Source organism: Hyla sarda, chromosome 6, assembly GCF_029499605.1.
Source record: "Hyla sarda isolate aHylSar1 chromosome 6, aHylSar1.hap1, whole genome shotgun sequence".
NCBI classification, from domain to species: Eukaryota; Metazoa; Chordata; class Amphibia; order Anura; family Hylidae; genus Hyla; species Hyla sarda.
Window position 1 is genome coordinate 141,704,233 of NC_079194.1, and position 19,319 is coordinate 141,723,551.

General features: G+C 40.7%; 1 protein-coding gene across 2 annotated transcripts in view; it reads right to left on the reverse strand.

Annotated features, from left to right (window-relative positions):
- The window catches only part of ELMO3 (engulfment and cell motility 3), a 54,504-nt gene that overhangs the window by 17,358 nt on the left and 17,827 nt on the right, over nt 1-19,319 (reverse strand). For both annotated transcript variants that reach the window (XR_008845059.1, XM_056525297.1), the window contains exons 6-11: nt 10,793-10,962; nt 9,890-9,989; nt 6,359-6,510; nt 4,146-4,224; nt 4,019-4,069; nt 3,815-3,937 (exon numbers count right to left, since the gene is read on the reverse strand). Coding sequence is in view for 1 of the 2 variants with exons in the window: in XM_056525297.1 (XP_056381272.1) it covers nt 3,815-3,937; nt 4,019-4,069; nt 4,146-4,224; nt 6,359-6,510; nt 9,890-9,989; nt 10,793-10,962 (675 nt within the window). In the remaining variant the exon portion in view is untranslated. The remainder of the gene's footprint in view (nt 1-3,814; nt 3,938-4,018; nt 4,070-4,145; nt 4,225-6,358; nt 6,511-9,889; nt 9,990-10,792; nt 10,963-19,319) is intronic.

Here is a 19,319-nt window from a genome sequence, read left to right on the forward strand (position 1 = left end):
TATGGCATCACAACATCTATAATGTCTATGAGGGACAGTATGAAACACTATGCCACTATTACACTGTAAGTTTTTAAAGGGGTACTCCGGTGAAAACCTTTTTTCTTTTAAATCAACTGGTGGCAGAAAGTTAAACATATTTGTAAATTACTTCTATTAAAAAAATCTTAATCCTTCCTGTACTTATTAGCTGCTGAATACTACAGAGGAAAATTCTTTTCTTTTTGGAATGCTCTCTGATGACATCACGACCACAGTTCTCTCTGCTGACATTATTATAATAATAATAACGCTTTATTTATTGCTGTCCTTAGTGGGATTTGAACCCAAGTCCCCAGCACTGCAAGGCAGCAGTGCTAACCACTGAGCCACCATGCTGCCCTTAGCATACATCTGCCATGCATGGTTGCTAAAATGGACAGAGATGTCAGCAGAGAGCAGTGTGCTCGTGATGTCATCCGTGTTCCAAAAAGAAAGGAATTTCCTCTGTAGCATTCAGCAGCTAATAAGTACTGGAAGGATTAAGATTTTTTAATAGAAGTAATTTACAAATATGTTTAACTTTCTGCCACCAGTTGATTTAAAAGAAAAAAGGTTTTCACCGGAATACCCCCTTTAAGTATCTCCTCATAAGAATGAATTATACGAAAACAATGCTCAGATATAACTGAACTTAGCCCTAGCAGGACTCTAAAGAATTTCTAACACGGTTCCACAAAGCTGAACATACTCATAAGCTGAAGTCACCAGGTGCTGGTAATTTGTTCACATGTACAGCTGAGTACAGCTTATAACAGTGCAGTGAAGATAAATTATATTATTGTCACTAGTACCAAGATTTGGACAAACATTGACAGGAACAATATGCTCTGCACAATATGATCAAATCTTGCACATCATCATTTTTTCATGAGGAGATAAGCAAAAGCCTGGACTTTTTAAAGGCACCCCTTGTGGAAGCCAAACAGGAGAAATATGTTCTATTAGTAGATGTGAAGTTTGTAATTGGATGGAAACTGACTCAAAAAAGTCTCTAGAGAACTAAACACAGAGGCCATGATTCAAAAATATGCCCATTGTGTGGGATATAACAAAATAAGCCTCTAGTGTCTTGCTCCCGTTCCCCATAGCAATTGTATTTCTGAGCTGCAGAAGAACTGTCCAGCCCAGGAACCACACAGTCCCAATGTGTCATACTGACGCTCAGTGAATCGCTAGCCAAGGGAAAGGGTATAGATGCCATCAGCGGTTCGCTGAGCTGAAGTATGACACGCTGCCCCCAGGTGCCCCCCGCCTGACGCGCCACAAAGCTGCTCAGGAAGACAATCGCATCAGAAAGCGGAGCATCGTGGGAGCACTGGAGGTAAGTAGAGGTTGCATTACTTGCAACACAAAAGGAGTCATATATATTTTGGAATGTGACTGTAAAAAACAGTATGTGGGGAGAACAAAAAGAACATTGAAACTAAGAATAGCAGAACATATCAATAATATCAAAAAAGGGGATTTAAAACATCCACTATCAACACATTTTTCAATTACTCATAACAGAGATCCATCAAAATTAAAATTTGTAGGACTCCGAACTATCAAACCAGATTGGAGGGGTGGTAGCTACATGGTCCAAATGTCCAGGGCCGAGAGCAAAATGATCTACGAATTTGGATCAATGGAACCCAGAGGTTTGAACTCCAGCTTTGAATTGTTTTTTTTTTTATGAGGTGGTTCCCCTCCGACCACCACCCGCCGCCATGTTTCACCCTTGTCGGCGGTTTGTGGCTTGATGGGAACCTCTCAACAACCACCTTCCAGGTTTCAGATATTCTGTGTTCACTGTTAATCTCTTTCATTTGCTTTTATCATCTCTATTTATTTATTTTTTATTTTCTTCTGTTTTAACTTTGTTCCTTATAATTTTTAGTTACACGACCCCCGGCACATTCATATTTTTATTTATTTTTTATTTATTTCTTATCTCCATCCTTCTTATTATCATCTATCATCTACTGTAAATTTCATTTTTATTTTCCATCATTATCATTTTTTATCGTTTTATTTTTCTGTTTTTGTTTCCGTTGTTCTTTATCCATTTATTTTTATTTCTATTTTTATTCTTTTTTATCTTTCATTCATCTTTTTATCTTAATTTTATTTCATTTTTTTTATTTTTTATTTTCATCTTTATTTTAATTTTAATTTTCATCAATTATTTATTTTTATTTTCATTTCATTTTTATTTTAATTTTAATTTTTACTCCATTTTTTCTATCCTTATTTACACATTTCTTAATTTACATATTTTCCTTTTCCACATCTACCATCTCTATACTTATATATTATTCCTTACGACATTTTCATTTTTGTTTTATTTTTCTGTATATAGGTGGATTCAATATAACACTCTTTTATTGCTATACGTATTAGTTATAGTAAATTTGTATTAATTCATATTGTCTAACTACAAGTAACATGACCGATTTTACTATTAGAACTAATAGGGTGTGAATAACGTCCTATCTCACCATCCGGTTTTTCATGAGTTATTGTCTAAGAGCTGCTCCACTCCGTTTATTACTAGTCTTAAGAGTCAATCCACTATTATTCCATGACCGTGTATTGTTTTTGAATGCTATTAACCACTATCAGGTGTGAATTCACTATAAAAACAGCGTCATCATTAAATTGTATCATATACACATTTCTACTGAGGAAGGGGTCGGAGGTCTTTGTTTCCCAGTACCCCGAAACGCGTTTAGAAATCTGGCACTATTCACACAGTTATCATCAGCGTCCATCTGCAAATACCTCGGCAACAGAGGAGTTAAACCTGTTCTACTCCGCCCTGCCTGGCTGTAACCTTACCATCCATTGCATCTCATAGCCTCATCTTCTGCCTCCACGTGGGATGCCAATCCCAGATCTTCCATTGCTCCCGGAATACCATCACCAGTAGACCCGTTGTCGCACCTGAGCCGACTGACACTCCTGCCGGAGTGCCAGACTAGTGCCGTTTGTGCTAAGCCGACAAGCGAACGAGGTCCCGAGCGCTGCAACTGCCGCTTGCTCCCCTGCCATCGGAGCCTACGATATGTAACATCTGCGCCCCCTTGCCAACGGGGCTGCTAAGGGAGATCTATCAATCTGTGCCCCCCTTCCACCCATTGGGGCACATGAGGATTATGAGGCTGCGATCTATCCATCACAACAGACCAAGTCAGAAGCAGTGGTGAGAGATACTTCGTATCATTCATTCATCAACTTTTTTATTAATTTCTTCATTGACTTTATGTTACAATATTCATACGTTTCTTACGGACTTATTTTTATATTGGTATTTTTATTTTTTTATCTGCAGATTCATGGACTTATTTAAATATTAATTCACACAATTTTTGATACCTCACTAGGGCCCAGTGAGATTTTCATTAGATCAATGCCAGTGTAATGTGATATTTTGCTACTATTTTGATATTTTTCTACTATTTTATTTATATATATATTACATTTTATATCTGAATTAAAAGCAATTTTTGAATAAATGCTGTTACATCTATCTTTGTCCACACCATTATGCACCATTGGTGAGGTCCTAGAGGCATAAGCTATAGGTTTTTATTAAGTAGAGGTTTATTTTGTAATATCCCACACAGTGAGCATATTTTTGAAACCCCCCGGCGCTAGATAAACCCCTTAACAAGCTCTGGAATAATGAAAGCTGAGCTGTGATTGGTTGCTATGGGCAAATCAATCCAGTTTTTGTCTTGGATGTATCGATATATTTAAGTTATAATGTAGAAAAAATGTATTATCTTACTGTATCACTGGGATCCATCGGTATCCTCATCCGACTTTCCAATAGGCCCAGACTGAGACACTGTAGTACATACAGGTAGTGACGCATTTCATCCCCAAGTTTTGGCCAGCCGTGAATAATGTTCTGAAACATATAGCACACATATCTTGCTCTGTATCAAATACATAACACCCACACCTCACATACCTGTTGATAACTTCTTACCTTGTGGATAAACTGCCTCATGTTTTTTTTCCAAAGATAATCCAACATTTCCTGGCACAAAAGACATAATCAGCAATTTACAGCAAGATGAGAGCCAAAATGATGTAGATTATACCTATACACCTACCACTCTTTCTCTTTCTCCAACCTTCTGTAGCAAGGCCACAAGGAGCGCCATCACTTTAATCTGTGTCTCCTGATCTGGACTGCAAAGGAGATATTACACTTATTTTTATAAAAAGATATCTCGACCATTGTAGAAAGCATACTGTGGAATATGATCTTTATTATAATAATCTTTATTATTATTGCTTTCTATTCTAATATCCCTTTAAGGATACAGTGTTACTGAGAATATCATTATAGTTCATTATTATAGTATTGCAAGGTTAGTCTTTGTGGTCAAAGGCTTATGGTTTAAGCGACACGATACAGGTAACTGGTTTATAGCAGGTACAACTACAGATTAATGGAAAATTATAATATGGATGAGGTTTTTGCTACTTTTTTAAATCACTGGTTATCAAGAAACTTAATGGAGTTTTCTCACTATAAACTAAACCCATAGCCCATCCGTCTAAACATCACTAGCCCCAAACCTTGAAAGACAAACACCATGTGATTTCTGTCTTGTCTAGGGGTCTGGTTTCACAGCCACACCTCCCCTCCACCACCCTGTGTGAGGATCTTGCAGGCAGGGAAGCCAAGTCTCTTCAGCACATAACGCTGCTCTTTGCCTGCTGAAGATCTAAACTCTGACTGCTGCCATTCATAGCATAGCATGATTTATTGCTGGGGGGAAGGATCGTTTGAAAGAAAAGACATTGTGTGCTGCTGACTGTGTTTACAACAATACAGCATGCACACAGATAGTAAAAGCAATTGGCTGGCAACCATTATACAGAGCCGCACTGATTGCAGGGAGTTGTGGTCTGGACTGCAAGCAAGGAAAAAGAATATTCAGAAGACCACAGGGGCCACAGGAGCTGGCAAAATCACAAGGATAACTACAGGGGACACAGAGCAGGTATTGTGGTGGCATTTTTATTTTTCTTAAATTCCCTAGAGGATCCCTTTAATGCTAAATTTACAACATACTAGAATTTAATATTAAAATTACACATTTATGCCCTTCTGATTCCATAGAAAGATCAAACACTCTTGCTTGTTTAGTTGCTGGTTTAACATGTCCAGGACACTGCCTATAAAGTAAAAAAAAACACCCATCCCAAAAACCTCACTGCATTGACCTGGTATATTCATGCCCCATTGACAATCCAATCTTTCATCTAGGGCTGGAAGTTGATTTACAGCATTTCTGCTTTAGATTTTATATGTCAGACACCTTAAAGAGGTTACCAAGGAATAGAAAAAACACTCCCCGCCTGTCTCCAGGTTGGGTGTGGTTCTGCAGCTCAGTTCCATTGAAGTGAATGGAGCCAAATTGTAATACCACACACAACCTGGGGACAGACGTGGAGCTATTTTTGAAAGAAATTAGCTCTGCTTTTCTATTCCTGGATAACTCCTTTAAAGGGTACCTCTCATCAAAAAAACTTTTGATATATTATAGATTAATGTATGCAGAATAACTTTACAATTGCATGTTATTAAAAAATATGCTTCTTTCTATTTAATTTTCCACTTTGAACAAATGACCACTAGGTGTCTCCCTACCAGTCCTGGCAGCAAGCATTTCAGACTCATGCTGGAGTCCTAAACACTACGAGCTGCCAGTCTGCTTTGTTCACAAAGGAGAACACTCAGAGCTGCCAGCCTGCTTTGTTCACAGCCTGTTTGGCTGTGAACAAAGCAGACTGGCAGCTCTGAGTGTTTAGGACTCCAGCATGAGTCAGAAATGCTTGTGACAGGACTGATCGGGAAAAATACAATAGAAAGAAGCATATTTTTCATTAACATGTTATTGGAAAGTTATTCAACATTCATTATAACTTATTATATCTAAAATATATCAAAAGTTTATTTGATAAGAGGTACCCTTTAAATGAGCCATTGATGTCCACCCTAAGAGACCCAATTTCTCCTCTTATCCTTAGGCAATGCCCTAAAATGTTGTTGCCTGGGAGAGAGAGTAAGAGCATCAGCTCATTGCCTGATGCTTTCCTATGTGCCTCTAAACTACCCATTACTTGGAAGCTCAACAACATTTTTTTATTTTTCTTACTCCCACCCATCACCCTACCTTGTTTCCTTTTCTAGAAACGGTGGGTGATCTAATGCCCTGCGGACTACCTACTAATTTTTATTCAGATTCTATTCCTATGTTTAATGTATATCTACTATTTTTTACCATGTGAATATTTAAAAAAATCAACTTACAGCTGTAGAAGAGTAAGCAACCTATCCAGAGGGATTTCTTGCCTAACCATGTCTCCCAGCTTTGTGTTACTCTGAACTACATTTTCCAGGATGATTAGGGCTAGTTGAGTGATCTCCAGCAGCATCAGATTTACGTTAACAAATGTCACAACCTAGTAAATATAAAAAAATTAGAGCCTTGTGGTTGACATGTGTACGTATCACTAGGATAAAATAAGATGTGTACATATCACTGCGATAAAATGAGACGCGTGTAGGTATTACGTGGATAAGATTAGATGTGTACATATCACTAGAATAGATGTGCGTACATATTACTGGGATAACATAAGATGTGTTTTCATATTACTGATATAAGATGAAACGTGTATAGATAAGATGAGACGTGTATACATATCACTGGGATAAGAAGAAACATATATGCATATCGCTGGTATAAGATGAGACGTGTATACATACAGCTATTACTAGGATAAGATAAGATGTGTACATATCACTGGAATAAGATGAGACATGTATACATACAGCTATTACTAGGATAAGATAAGATGTGTACATATCACTGGTATAAGATGAGACGTGTATACATACAGCTATTACTAGGATAAGATAAGATGTGTACATATCGCTGGTATAAGATGAGACGTGTATACATACAGTTATTACTAGGATAAGATAAGATGTGTACATATCACTGGAATAAGATGAGACGTGTATACATACAGCTATTACTAGGATAAGATAAGATGTGTACATATCACTGGTATAAGATGAGACGTGTATACATACAGCTATTACTAGGATAAGATAAGATGTGTACATATCACTGGAATAAGATGAGACATGTATACATACAGCTATTACTAGGATAAGATAAGATGTGTACATATCACTGGTATAAGATGAGACGTGTATACATACAGCTATTACTAGGATAAGATAAGATGTGTACATATCGCTGGTATAAGATGAGACGTGTATACATACAGTTATTACTAGGATAAGATAAGATGTGTACATATCACTGGAATAAGATGAGACGTGTATACATACAGCTATTACTAGGATAAGATAAGATGTGTACATATCACTGGTATAAGATGAGACGTGTATACATACAGCTATTACTAGGATAAGATAAGATGTGTACATATCGCTGGTATAAGATGAGACGTGTATACATACAGCTATTACTAGGATAAGATAAGATGTGTACATATCACTGGTATAAGATGAGACGTGTATACATACAGCTATTACTAGGATAAGATAAGATGTGTACATATCACTGGTATAAGATGAGACGTGTATACATACAGCTATTACTAGGATAAGATAAGATGTGTACATATCACTGGTATAAGATGAGACGTGTATACATACAGCTATTACTAGGATAAGATAAGATGTGTACATATCACTGGAATAAGATGAGACGTGTATACATACAGCTATTACTAGGATACGATAAGATGTGTACATATCACTGGTATAAGATGAGACGTGTATACATACAGCTATTACTAGGATAAGATAAGATGTGTACATATCACTGGTATAAGATGAGACGTGTATACAAACAGCTATTACTAGGATAAGATAAGATGTGTACATATCGTTGGTATAAGATGAGACGTGTATACATACAGCTATTACTAGGATAAGATAAGATGTGTACATATCACTGGTATAAGATGAGACGTGTATACATACAGCTATTACTAGGATAAGATAAGATGTGTACATATCACTGGAATAAGATGAGACGTGTATACATACAGCTATTACTAGGATACGATAAGATGTGTACATATCACTGGTATAAGATGAGACGTGTATACATACAGCTATTACTAGGATAAGATAAGATGTGTACATATCACTGGTATAAGATGAGACGTGTATACAAACAGCTATTACTAGGATAAGATAAGATGTGTACATATCGTTGGTATAAGATGAGACGTGTATACATACAGCTATTACTAGGATAAGATAAGATGTGTACATATCGCTGGTATAAGATGAGACATGTATACATACAGCTATTACTAGGATACGATAAGATGTGTACATATCACTGGGATAAGATGAGACGTGTATACATACAGCTATTACTAGGATAAGATAAGATGTGTACATATCACTGGTATAAGATGAGACGTGTATACATACAGCTATTACTAGGATAAGATAAGATGTGTACATATCACTGGTATAAGATGAGACGTGTATACATACAGCTATTACTAGGATAAGATAAGATGTGTACATATCACTGGTATAAGATGAGACGTGTATACATACAGCTATTACTAGGATAAGATAAGATGTGTACATATCACTGGAATAAGATGAGACGTGTATACATACAGCTATTACTAGGATAAGATAAGATGTGTACATATCACTGGAATAAGATGAGACGTGTATACATACAGCTATTACTAGGATACGATAAGATGTGTACATATCACTGGTATAAGATGAGACGTGTATACATACAGCTATTACTAGGATAAGATAAGATGTGTACATATCACTGGTATAAGATGAGACGTGTATACATACAGCTATTACTAGGATAAGATAAGATGTGTACATATCGTTGGTATAAGATGAGACGTGTATACATACAGCTATTACTAGGATACGATAAGATGTGTACATATCACTGGTATAAGATGAGACGTGTATACATACAGCTATTACTAGGATAAGATAAGATGTGTACATATCACTGGGATAAGATGAGACGTGTGTACTGTACATATCACTAGGATGAGCTAAAATGTGTATATATGACTGGGATAAGATGAGACATGTAAATATCACTGGGGTGAGGTAAGACTTGTACATATCTCTGGGATTAGATGAGACGTGTATACATATCACAGGGGTATGATGAGACGTGTACATATCACCATAAGACGTGTACATATCACCATAAGAATAGATGTGTATATAAATTATTATATCAACCATAGAGGATAAACCCCATGGGGAAAAAAAACTATAATTAAACAGTTTTATTTCATACATTAAAGCTTGTACAAAGTGTCAGTTTTTGTACCAAAAACACAGCAGCCACCCAATAGCTCAATATAATATAATATTTTTTTTTTTTGCGGGGGGGGGGGGGGAGGGGGATAGATGTCTGTAGTAGTAGAGCTTTTCGCCAAGGGGTTTATCCCTAAGAGTTGGTTTATTAGTTTAAGGTGTCCTGAGACCTTCATGGAATTTTGTTTATGTATAAGATGTGTATATCGTTCATCTAATCTCAATTAGATGAGATTATTTACTAATAAGTTTTCTGTCTTTGTATCCATCCAACTTATTTTTCATTAGGATAAAGCTGCTGTTAAGCTTTTGTGTAAGTATTTGCCAACCTTGTGACCTTCCTCTAGCTCTGGTCATGGTACCAGTGAGTGGTGTTGTCAGTCCCAGACTTGCTCTAGGTTTGTTTTATGGTGCCCCTAATCCGCTGGTGTCTAGTGCCAGTATAATGTTAATTATGGGATTCATGTGTACCTTTTGTATGAACTTGGTACTGAACGTCTCCCAGGACACAACGCCATGTTCCATCAGTTCGGAGATGGCCCTCAGCGTGTGGCACATCACCTCTCCACGCCTGCCAAGACAAAGACACATGCAGCTGGTGAAGAAGAGCATTATCCTCCATATCAGACAGCATTAGGGATAATATATGACTAGAAGCTTGTTTTACAATAGAGGAATATCATAGGAGAACATTTTTCTGCATTTCTAGCTGTACACATGAGATCATTGTTTTCACTAAGATCCACAATCAGATGTGTAATGTCATAACCTGGACACACTCTTCCTTACAAATGTCTTCTGTCTGTCTGTTTGTCTGATCCTTTGTTTTTCCCATAATAAGGAGCACCAAAGGAGCCTGGAGCTGCTTATCTCCTATTATAAAAAATACCATGCACATACTGTGACAAAACATACAGACACAGGATCTGTTTTAGCACATGACCTGACAAAGCGCCGCATGTAACTAATAGTTTATCTACACAGGGTGCCTTCAGCTGTTTCAATACTACAACTCCCAGCATGCCCTGACAGCCAATAGATGTCAGGGCAAGCTGGGAGTTGTAGTGATGAAACAGCTGGAGGCACCCTGTGTAGATGAACTAAGGGCAGAAGTCCCCCCCAGCAGGCATCAGTGAGCAGTGAGCACACTGCCAGGCAGATAAAAAGCATTTTTAATATAGTAAAAATAAAAATTTAAAGCAGGGAGGGGGTTAGGGATAGATTGGCAATAGGCAGGGACAGAAAAAAAAAAATAGGATGGTAGGAGCTACCCTTTAACATATTTTGTATGTATGAGGCTGTGCATTGGTAACCGAATAACACCATTGTCATGCAGTCAGTTATAGAAAAATATCCTTAATTACTGATCCTTACTCTTCTTCTTCTTCAACTGTCCGGGACAAAATACGAAGGCCATCTCGACTAATGAATTCCTGAGCAAATGTGACATCAGTGGAGAGAGCAGCCAGCTTTTTCAGGGACTCGGATCTGACATCATTGTTATGGCTCTGTACTCCCTGGCACAAGCTGCTTGCCTCCTTGTCCTGCATGTCAAAAGAACACAATAAGCTGAAGCGAGAAGTTTTCCTCCACATAGCTGCCTTAAATGACCTACTTTTTTTGTTTTGTTTTAAGGATACGGCATATAGGCTGTAGAATTTCCACATGGAGTTTTCATGCAGAAAAAAATGCAGTTTACAGTAGCAGTAATGTTGATGAGATTTTAAGAAATGACATATAAAATCTGCACAGGAACCGTGACGAGGGAGACCTACAGATTTTCAATTTCACATGTTTTTTTTTTTTTGTTGCGGATAGGGTGCAATGTTTTTTCCCTATTGACTTTTAACAGAAAAGTACAAATTTGCAACAAAACCACAAAAAAAATTATAGTTGTGGATTTGCTGTAGAGGATTCCAACTTTCATTTTTAACCCCTTAAGGACTCAGCGTTTTTCCGTTTTTGCATTTTCATTTTTTCCTCATCACCTTCCAAAAATCATAACGCTTTAAATATTGCACCTAAAAATCCATATTATGGCTTATTTTTTGCGCCACCAATTCTACTTTGCAGTGACATCAGTCATTTTACAAAAAAATCCAAGGCGAAATGCAAAAATAAATCATTGTGCGACAAAATTTCATTTTGTAATTTTGGGTGCTTCCATTTCTACGCAGTGCATTTTTCGGTAAAAATAACACCTTATCTTTATTCTGTAGGTCCATACGGTTAAAATGATACCCTACTTATATTGGTTGGATATTGTCGTACTTCGGAAAAAAATCATAACTACATGCAGGAAAATGTATATGTTAAAAATTCTCATCTTCTAACCCCTATAACTTTTTTTTTCCACGTACGGGCCGGTATGAGGACTAATTTTTGCGCCGTGTTGCACCAAATTTTCACCATTTTTGTAATGATCGGACTTTTTGATCGCTTTTTATTCATTTTTTTATTCATTTTTTCATGATATAAAAAGTGACCAAAAATACACTATTTGGACTTTGGAATTTTTTTGCACACACGCCATTGACCGTGCGATTTAATTAACGATATATTTTTATAGTTCGGACATTTTCGCACGCGGCGATACCGCATATGTTTATTTATTTTTTTATTTACACAGTTTTTTTAATGTGAAAAGGGGGTGTTTCAAACTTTTAATTGGGAAGGGGTTAAATGACCTTTAACTTTTTTTTTCACTTTTTTTTTTGCAGTGTTATAGCTCCTATAGGGACCTATAACACTGCACACACTGATCTCCTATGCTCCTATGCTGATCCCATAGCTTTGCAGGGATCAGTCAGATAGGCGGTCGATTGCTCAAGCCTGTAGCTCAGGCTTGGAGCAATCAATCGACGATCGGAAGCCGCAGAGAGAAGTAAGGAGACCTCCGCCTGCGTCCCAGCTGATGGGAACATCGTGAATTTATCGCGATGTCCCGATCAGCCAGACTGAGCTGCCAGGAACGGTTTACTTTTGTTTCAGACGCGGCGATCAACTTTGATCGCCGCGTCTGAAGGGATAATAGCGCGCCGCACTGCGATCAGTGCCGCGCGCTATTAGCCACAGGTCCCGGCTGTTGTTAGAGGCTGGGCCCGACCCGCTATGACGTGGGGCCACGCCGTGGCCCCGCTTTATAGATCGGGAGCGGACTCATGATGTAGCGAAACGGTCGTTGACCTGTCCTCGTGTCTCCACTCCCAAAGTCTGTGAACCCCTTGTCTGAATAAAGAAGCAATTTGATGTCAGCGCATCGAGTGAGGTGAGCATCTTTTCTTTTTGTATGGTATGAACATCTGCTCCTGCTCTACTGCCACTGAGCACTGAAAGACTGACTTTGGGATTGAGGCTTCTCTTAATTCGGCACCTCTCCAGGTATCACATGGTGGTAATCTAGGCAGTGCCGCCCTATACTTCTATCATGTTTTCATTTTTAAAGGCCTTTGAAAAATGGACGGTGGCATTTGACAGGTCGCTATGGGCAACTACCCCACTGTTCCTTTGCACAGGGTTTTATAAATTTGCCCATTGACTTTTTTTTAGTTCTTCTCTGTAATGTAGTATAGAGGATCTGTCGGCTCTCCTGTGTGGTGTAGTATAGAGGATCTGTCAGCTCTCCTGTGTGGTGTAGTATAGAGGATCTGTCAGCTCTCCTGTGTGGTGTAGTATAGAGGATCTGTCAGTTCTCTTGTGTGGTGTAGTATAGAGGATCTGTCGGCTCTCCTGTGTGGTGTAGTATAGAGGATCTGTCAGCTCTCCTGTGTGGTGTAGTATAGAGGATCTGTCAGCTCTCCTGTGTGGTGTAGTATAGAGGATCTGTCAGCTCTCCTGTGTGGTGTAGTATAGAGGATCTGTCAGCTCTCCTGTGTGGTGTAGTATAGAGGATCTGTCAGCTCTCCTGTAAGGTGTAGTATAGAGGATCTGTCAGCTCTCCTGTGTGGTGTAGTATAGAGGATCTGTCAGCTCTCCTGTGTGGTGTAGTATAGAGGATCTGTCAGCTCTCCTGTGTGGTGTAGTATAGAGGATCTGTCAGCTCTCCTGTAAGGTGTAGTATAGAGGATCTGTCAGCTCTCCTGTGTGGTGTAGTATAGAGGATCTGTCAGCTCTCCTGTGTGGTGTAGTATAGAGGATCTGTCAGCTCTCCTGTGTGGTGTAGTATAGAGGATCTATCAGCTCTCCTGTGTGGTGTAGTATAGAGGATCTGTCAGCTCTCCTGTGTGGTGTAGTATAGAGGATCTGTCAGCTCTCCTGTGTGGTGTAGTATAGAGGATCTGTCAGCTCTCCTGTGTGGTGTAGTATAGAGGACCTGTCGGCTCTCCTGTAAGGTGTAGTATAGAGGATCTGTCAACTCTCCTGTGTGGTGTAGTATAGAGGATCTGTCAGCTCTCCTGTGTGGTGTAGTATAGAGGATCTGTCAGCTCTCCTGTGTGGTGTAGTATAGAGGATCTGTCAGCTCTCCAGTGTGGTGTAGTATAGAGGATATGTCAGCTCTCCTGTAAGGTGTAGTATAGAGGATCTGTCAGCTCTCCTGTAAGGTGTAGTATAGAGGATCTGTCAGCTCTCCTGTGTGGTGTAGTATAGAGGATCTGTCAGCTCTCCTGTGTGGTGTAGTATAGAGGATCTGTCAGCTCTCCTGTGTGGTGTAGTATAGAGGATCTATCAGCTCTCCTGTGTGGTGTAGTATAGAGGATCTGTCAGCTCTCCTGTGTGGTGTAGTATAGAGGATCTGTCAGCTCTCCTGTGTGGTGTAGTATAGAGGATCTATCAGCTCTCCTGTGTGGTCTAGTATAGAGGATCTGTCAGCTCTCCTGTGTGATGTAGTATAGAGGATCTGTCAGCTCTCCTGTGTGGTGTAGTATAGAGGATCTGTCAGCTCTCCTGTGTGGTGTAGTATAGAGGATATGTCAGCTCTCCTGTGTGGTGTAGTATAGAGGATCTGTCAGCTCTCCTGTGTGGTATAGTATAGAGGATCTGTCAGCTCTCCTGTGTGGTGTAGTATAGAGGATATGTCAGCTCTCCTGTGTGGTGTAGTATAGAGGATCTGTCAGCTCTCCTGTGTGGTGTAATATAGAGGATATGTCAGCTCTCCTGTGTGGTGTAGTATAGAGGATCTGTCAGCTCTCCTGTGTGGTGTAGTATAGAGGATCTGTCAGCTCTCCTGTGTGGTGTAGTATAGAGTATCTGTCAGCTCTCCAGTTTGGTGTAGTATAGAGGATCTGTCAGCTCTCCTGTGTGGTGTAGTATAGAGGATCTGTCAGCTCTCCTCTGTGGTGTAGTATAGAGGATCTGTCCGCTCTCCTGTGTGGTGTAGTATAGAGGATCTGTCAGCTCTCCTGTGTGGTGTAGTATAGAGGATCTGTCGGCTCTCCTGTGTGGTGTAGTATAGAGGATCTGTCGGCTCTACTGTGTGGTGTAGTATAGAGGATCTGTTGGCTCTCCGGTGTGGTGTAGTATAGAGGATCTGTCAGCTCTCCTGTGTGGTGTAGTATAGAGGATCTGTCAGCTCTCCTGTGCGGTGTAGTACAGAGGATCTGTCAGCTCTCCTGTGTGGTGTAGTATAGAGGATCTGTCAGCTCTCCTGTGTGGTGTAGTATAGAGGATCTGTCAGCTCTCCTGTGTGGTGTAGTATAGAGGATATGTCAGTTCTCCTGTGTGGTATAGTATAGAGGATCTGTCAGCTCTCCTGTGTGGTGTAGTATAGAGGATCTGTCAGCTCTCCTGTGTGGTATAGTATAGAGGATCTATCAGCTCTCTTGTGTGGTGTAGTATAGAGGATCTATCAGCTCTCCTGTGTGGTGTAGTATAGAGGATCTGTCAGCTCTCCTGTGTGGTGTAGTATAGAGGATCTGTCAGCTCTCCTGTGTGATGTAGTATAGAGGATCTGTCAGCTCTCCTGTGTGGTGTAGTATAGAGGATCTGTCAGCTCTCCTGTGTGGTGTAGTATAGAGGATCTGTCAGCTCTCCTGTGTGGTGTAGTATAGAGGATCTGTCAGCTCTCCTGTGTGGTGTAGTATAGAGGATCTGTCAGCTCTCCTGTGTGGTGTAGTATAGAGGATCTGTCAGCTCTCCTGTGTGGTGTAGTATAGAGGATATGTCAGCTCTCCTGTGTGGTATAGTATAGAGGATCTGTCAGCTCTCCTGTGTGGTGTAGTATAGAGGATCTGTCAGCTCTCCTGTGTGGTATAGTATAGAGGATCTATCAGCTCTTCTGTGTGGTGTAGTATAGAGGATCTGTCAGCTCTCCTGTGTGGTGTAGTATAGAGGATCTATCAGCTCTCCTGTGTGGTGTAGTATAGAGGATCTATCAGCTCTCCTGTGTGGTGTAGTATAGAGGATCTATCAGCTCTCCTGTGTGGTGTAGTATAGAGGATCTATCAGCTCTCCTGTGTAGTGTAGTACAGTATAGAGGATCTGTCAGCTCTCCTTTGTGGTGTAGTATAGAGGATCGGTCAGCTCTCCTGTGTGGTGTAGTATAGAGGATCTGTCAGCTCTCCTGTGTGGTGTAGTATAGAGGATCTGTCAGCTCTCCTGTGTGGTGTAGTATAGAGGATCTGTCAGCTCTCCTGTGTGGTGTAGTATAGAGGATCTGTCAGCTCTCCTGTGTGGTGTAGTATAGAGGATCTGTCAGCTCTCCTGTGTGGTGTAGTATAGAGGATCTGTCAGCTCTCCTGTGTGGTGTAGTATAGAGGATCTGTCGGCTCTCCTGTGTGGTGTAGTATAGAGGACCTGTCAGCTCTCCTCTGTGGTGTAGTATAGAGGATCTGTCAGCTCTCCTGTGTGGTGTAGTATAGAGGATCTGTCAGCTCTCCTGTGTGGTGTAGTATAGAGGATCTATCAGCTCTCCTGTGTGGTGTAGTATAGAGGATCTGTCAGCTCTACTGTCTGGTGTAGTATAGAGGATCTATCAGCTCTCCTGTGTGGTCTAGTATAGGGGATCTATCAGCTCTCCTGTGTGGTGTAGTATAGAGGATCTGTCAGCTCTCCTTTGTGGTGTAGTATAGAGGATCTGTCAGCTCTCCTGTGTGGTGTAATATAAAGCATCTGTCAGTTCTCTTGTGTGGTGTAGTATAGAGGATCTGTCAGCTCTCCTGTGTGGTGTAGTATAGAGGATCTATCAGCTCTCTTGTGTGGTGTAGTATAGAGGATCTATCAGCTCTCCTGTGTGGTATAGTATAGAGGATCTATCAGCTCTCCTGTGTGGTGTAGTATAGAGGATCTATCAGCTCTCCTCTGTGTGGTGTAGTATAGAGGATCTATCAGCTCTCCTGTGTGGTGCAGTATAGAGGATCTGTCAGCTCTCCTGTGTGGTGTAGTATAGAGGATCTGTCAGCTCTCCTGTGTGATGTAGTATAGAGGATCTGTCAGCTCTCCTGTGTGGTGTAGTATAGAGGATCTGTCAGCTCTCCTGTGTGGTGTAGTATAGAGGATCTGTCAGCTCTCCTGTGTGGTGTAGTATAGAGGATCTATCAGCTCTCCTCTGTGGTGTAGTATAGAGGATCTATCAGCTCTCCTGTGTGGTGTAGTATAGAGGATCTGTCAGCTCTCCTGTGTGGTGTAGTATAGAGGATCTATCAGCTCTCTTGTGTGGTGTAGTATAGAGGATCTATCAGCTCTCCTGTGTGGTGTAGTATAGAGGATCTATCAGCTCTCCTGTGTGGTGTAGTATAGAGGATCTGTCAGCTCTCCTGTGTGGTGTAGTATAGAGGATCTATCAGCTCTCCTCTGTGGTGTAGTATAGAGGATCTATCAGCTCTCCTGTGTGGTGTAGTATAGAGGATCTATCAGCTCTCTTGTGTGGTGTAGTATAGAGGATCTATCAGCTCTCCTGTGTGGTGTAGTATAGAGGATCTATCAGCTCTCCTCTGTGGTGTAGTATAGAGGATCTATCAGCTCTCCTGTGTGGTGTAGTGTAGAGGATCTGTCAGCTCTCCTGTGTGGTGTAGTATAGAGGATCTGTCAGCTCTCCTGTGTGGTGTAGTATAGAGGATCTATCAGCTCTCTTGTGTGGTATAGTATAGAGGATCTGTCAGCTCTCCTGTAAGGTGTAGTATAGAGGATCTGTCAGCTCTCCTGTGTGGTGTAGTATAGAGGATCTATCAGCTCTCCTGTGTGGTGTAGTATAGAGGATCTATCAGCTCTCCTGTGTGGTGTAGTATAGAGGATCTATCAGCTCTCCTGTGTGGTGTAGTATAGAGGATCTGTCAGCTCTCCTGTGTGGTGCAGTATAGAGGATCTGTCAGCTCTCCAGTGTAGTGTATTATAGTGTAGAGGTGTCGGAATGTGAGGTGCAGGGTAGATGCAGAGCAGATATTATGACCCAAGGGGCAGATAGTATTGACCCCTTCTTGTCTTTACGCCAGGGCGTGGTTTAGCCTTAACCACCCAAAGGTAATACCACTGATCCTGGGTTAGGCAGGGGCAATGAAGACACCAGATTAAGGATATCAGCAGCTTTACTGGGGCAAAACAGGTGATATAGTCTTTGAAGTAGAGCCAAATATCCCAGGGAGGTGACCAGTGACACAGGGGGACCTCGCAGGCTTGCTGGGACTTGCAGTAGTTAGACTAACTTTAGTGCAGGCCACGGTGACTACAGATGGACTTGACAGAGATGGTGACTGACAATAAGATGACTTGACTTACTGATGAACGACTTGTGGCTGCAGGACTTTAGGCTTGAGGCCTCCAATGCTCTGGACACAGACACTGAGACGACTGCACTGGACCTCAGTATACAGAAGAGCAATGTGCTAAGAGAGAGATTGCAGCCCCTCCCCTAGATAACTAGGGGGCTGTGCAAGGAGCCCATGGGTCACTTGGGGGGGGTCACCTGGTCACTGGAGCCCTCTGGGTAACAATCATCTGGTACAAACATTAAAGCAACAGTACAATAAATGAGGCAAACCTATATACATAATGGGGGTATGCTGCAGGGGAGCCCTGGGGACATGCAGGGACTCTGCCTGACAGGGCAGGACGACAGTACAGGGCCACATCATCCCGTACTGGGACATCACAAACTCCCTCACTTGAATAAAGTCACCCTCGACACCCAGTCCGGGATGGAGGAGGAGCGAAATGGCCACAGTGGCTGCATGCAGTCCTGGAGCATTGCACTTAACGTCCATTTCCAGGCTGAACCTTAGTATGACCAATGAAAATAAAGAGTTCTTGTATAATGTCCATACACGCTCTGAAGACATAAACTTTTATGACTATTTTAGGAACATGACTTGATAACATTACACTTGACTATAACACACTTTATGCAACTGTTGACACAAAATAAGACGGATTGGGCTGCCGGAGGCTTTTTACCCAATGCCTTGGCTACTAGGGTCCCTTGGCATTACACACTTCTCCCCAGAACACTAGATATATAATTTAGACTAGGCATTTCTAGGCATTGACCTTTGACTATTTGATATGTGCATAGCAGGTTACAGGTATACCTTCTGGCCGGGAAAGTATCCTGAGCACGAGGACACAAGAGAAAATACATTAGACATATGACAATTTATAGAGACATTAGTGTGGACTGTTTAATGGTTAGTGCTACAGCCCTAGTGAAATGATGGATATGTGTACATGAATATATATAAATATATGTACTCAGTGACTCTATGTGTGATACTAACGGTTACTTCACACTTGATCTTTGTATTTTGCTTCACAGTACTCGGTGCTGGCAGGGAGGTGGAAATGTCGTCTCTCTTGATTAGATCAGGATACCTCCCATAAAGAGCTGCCAAACACCAAGAAAACACTGTACACCATGACTTTCATGTACAACAGATTATATACATTTTATTACATTATACTATTACAACACAAATACTCATACAAACTGGTAAGCAAAAATATATTACTATGGCAATATATACAAACGTGTCCA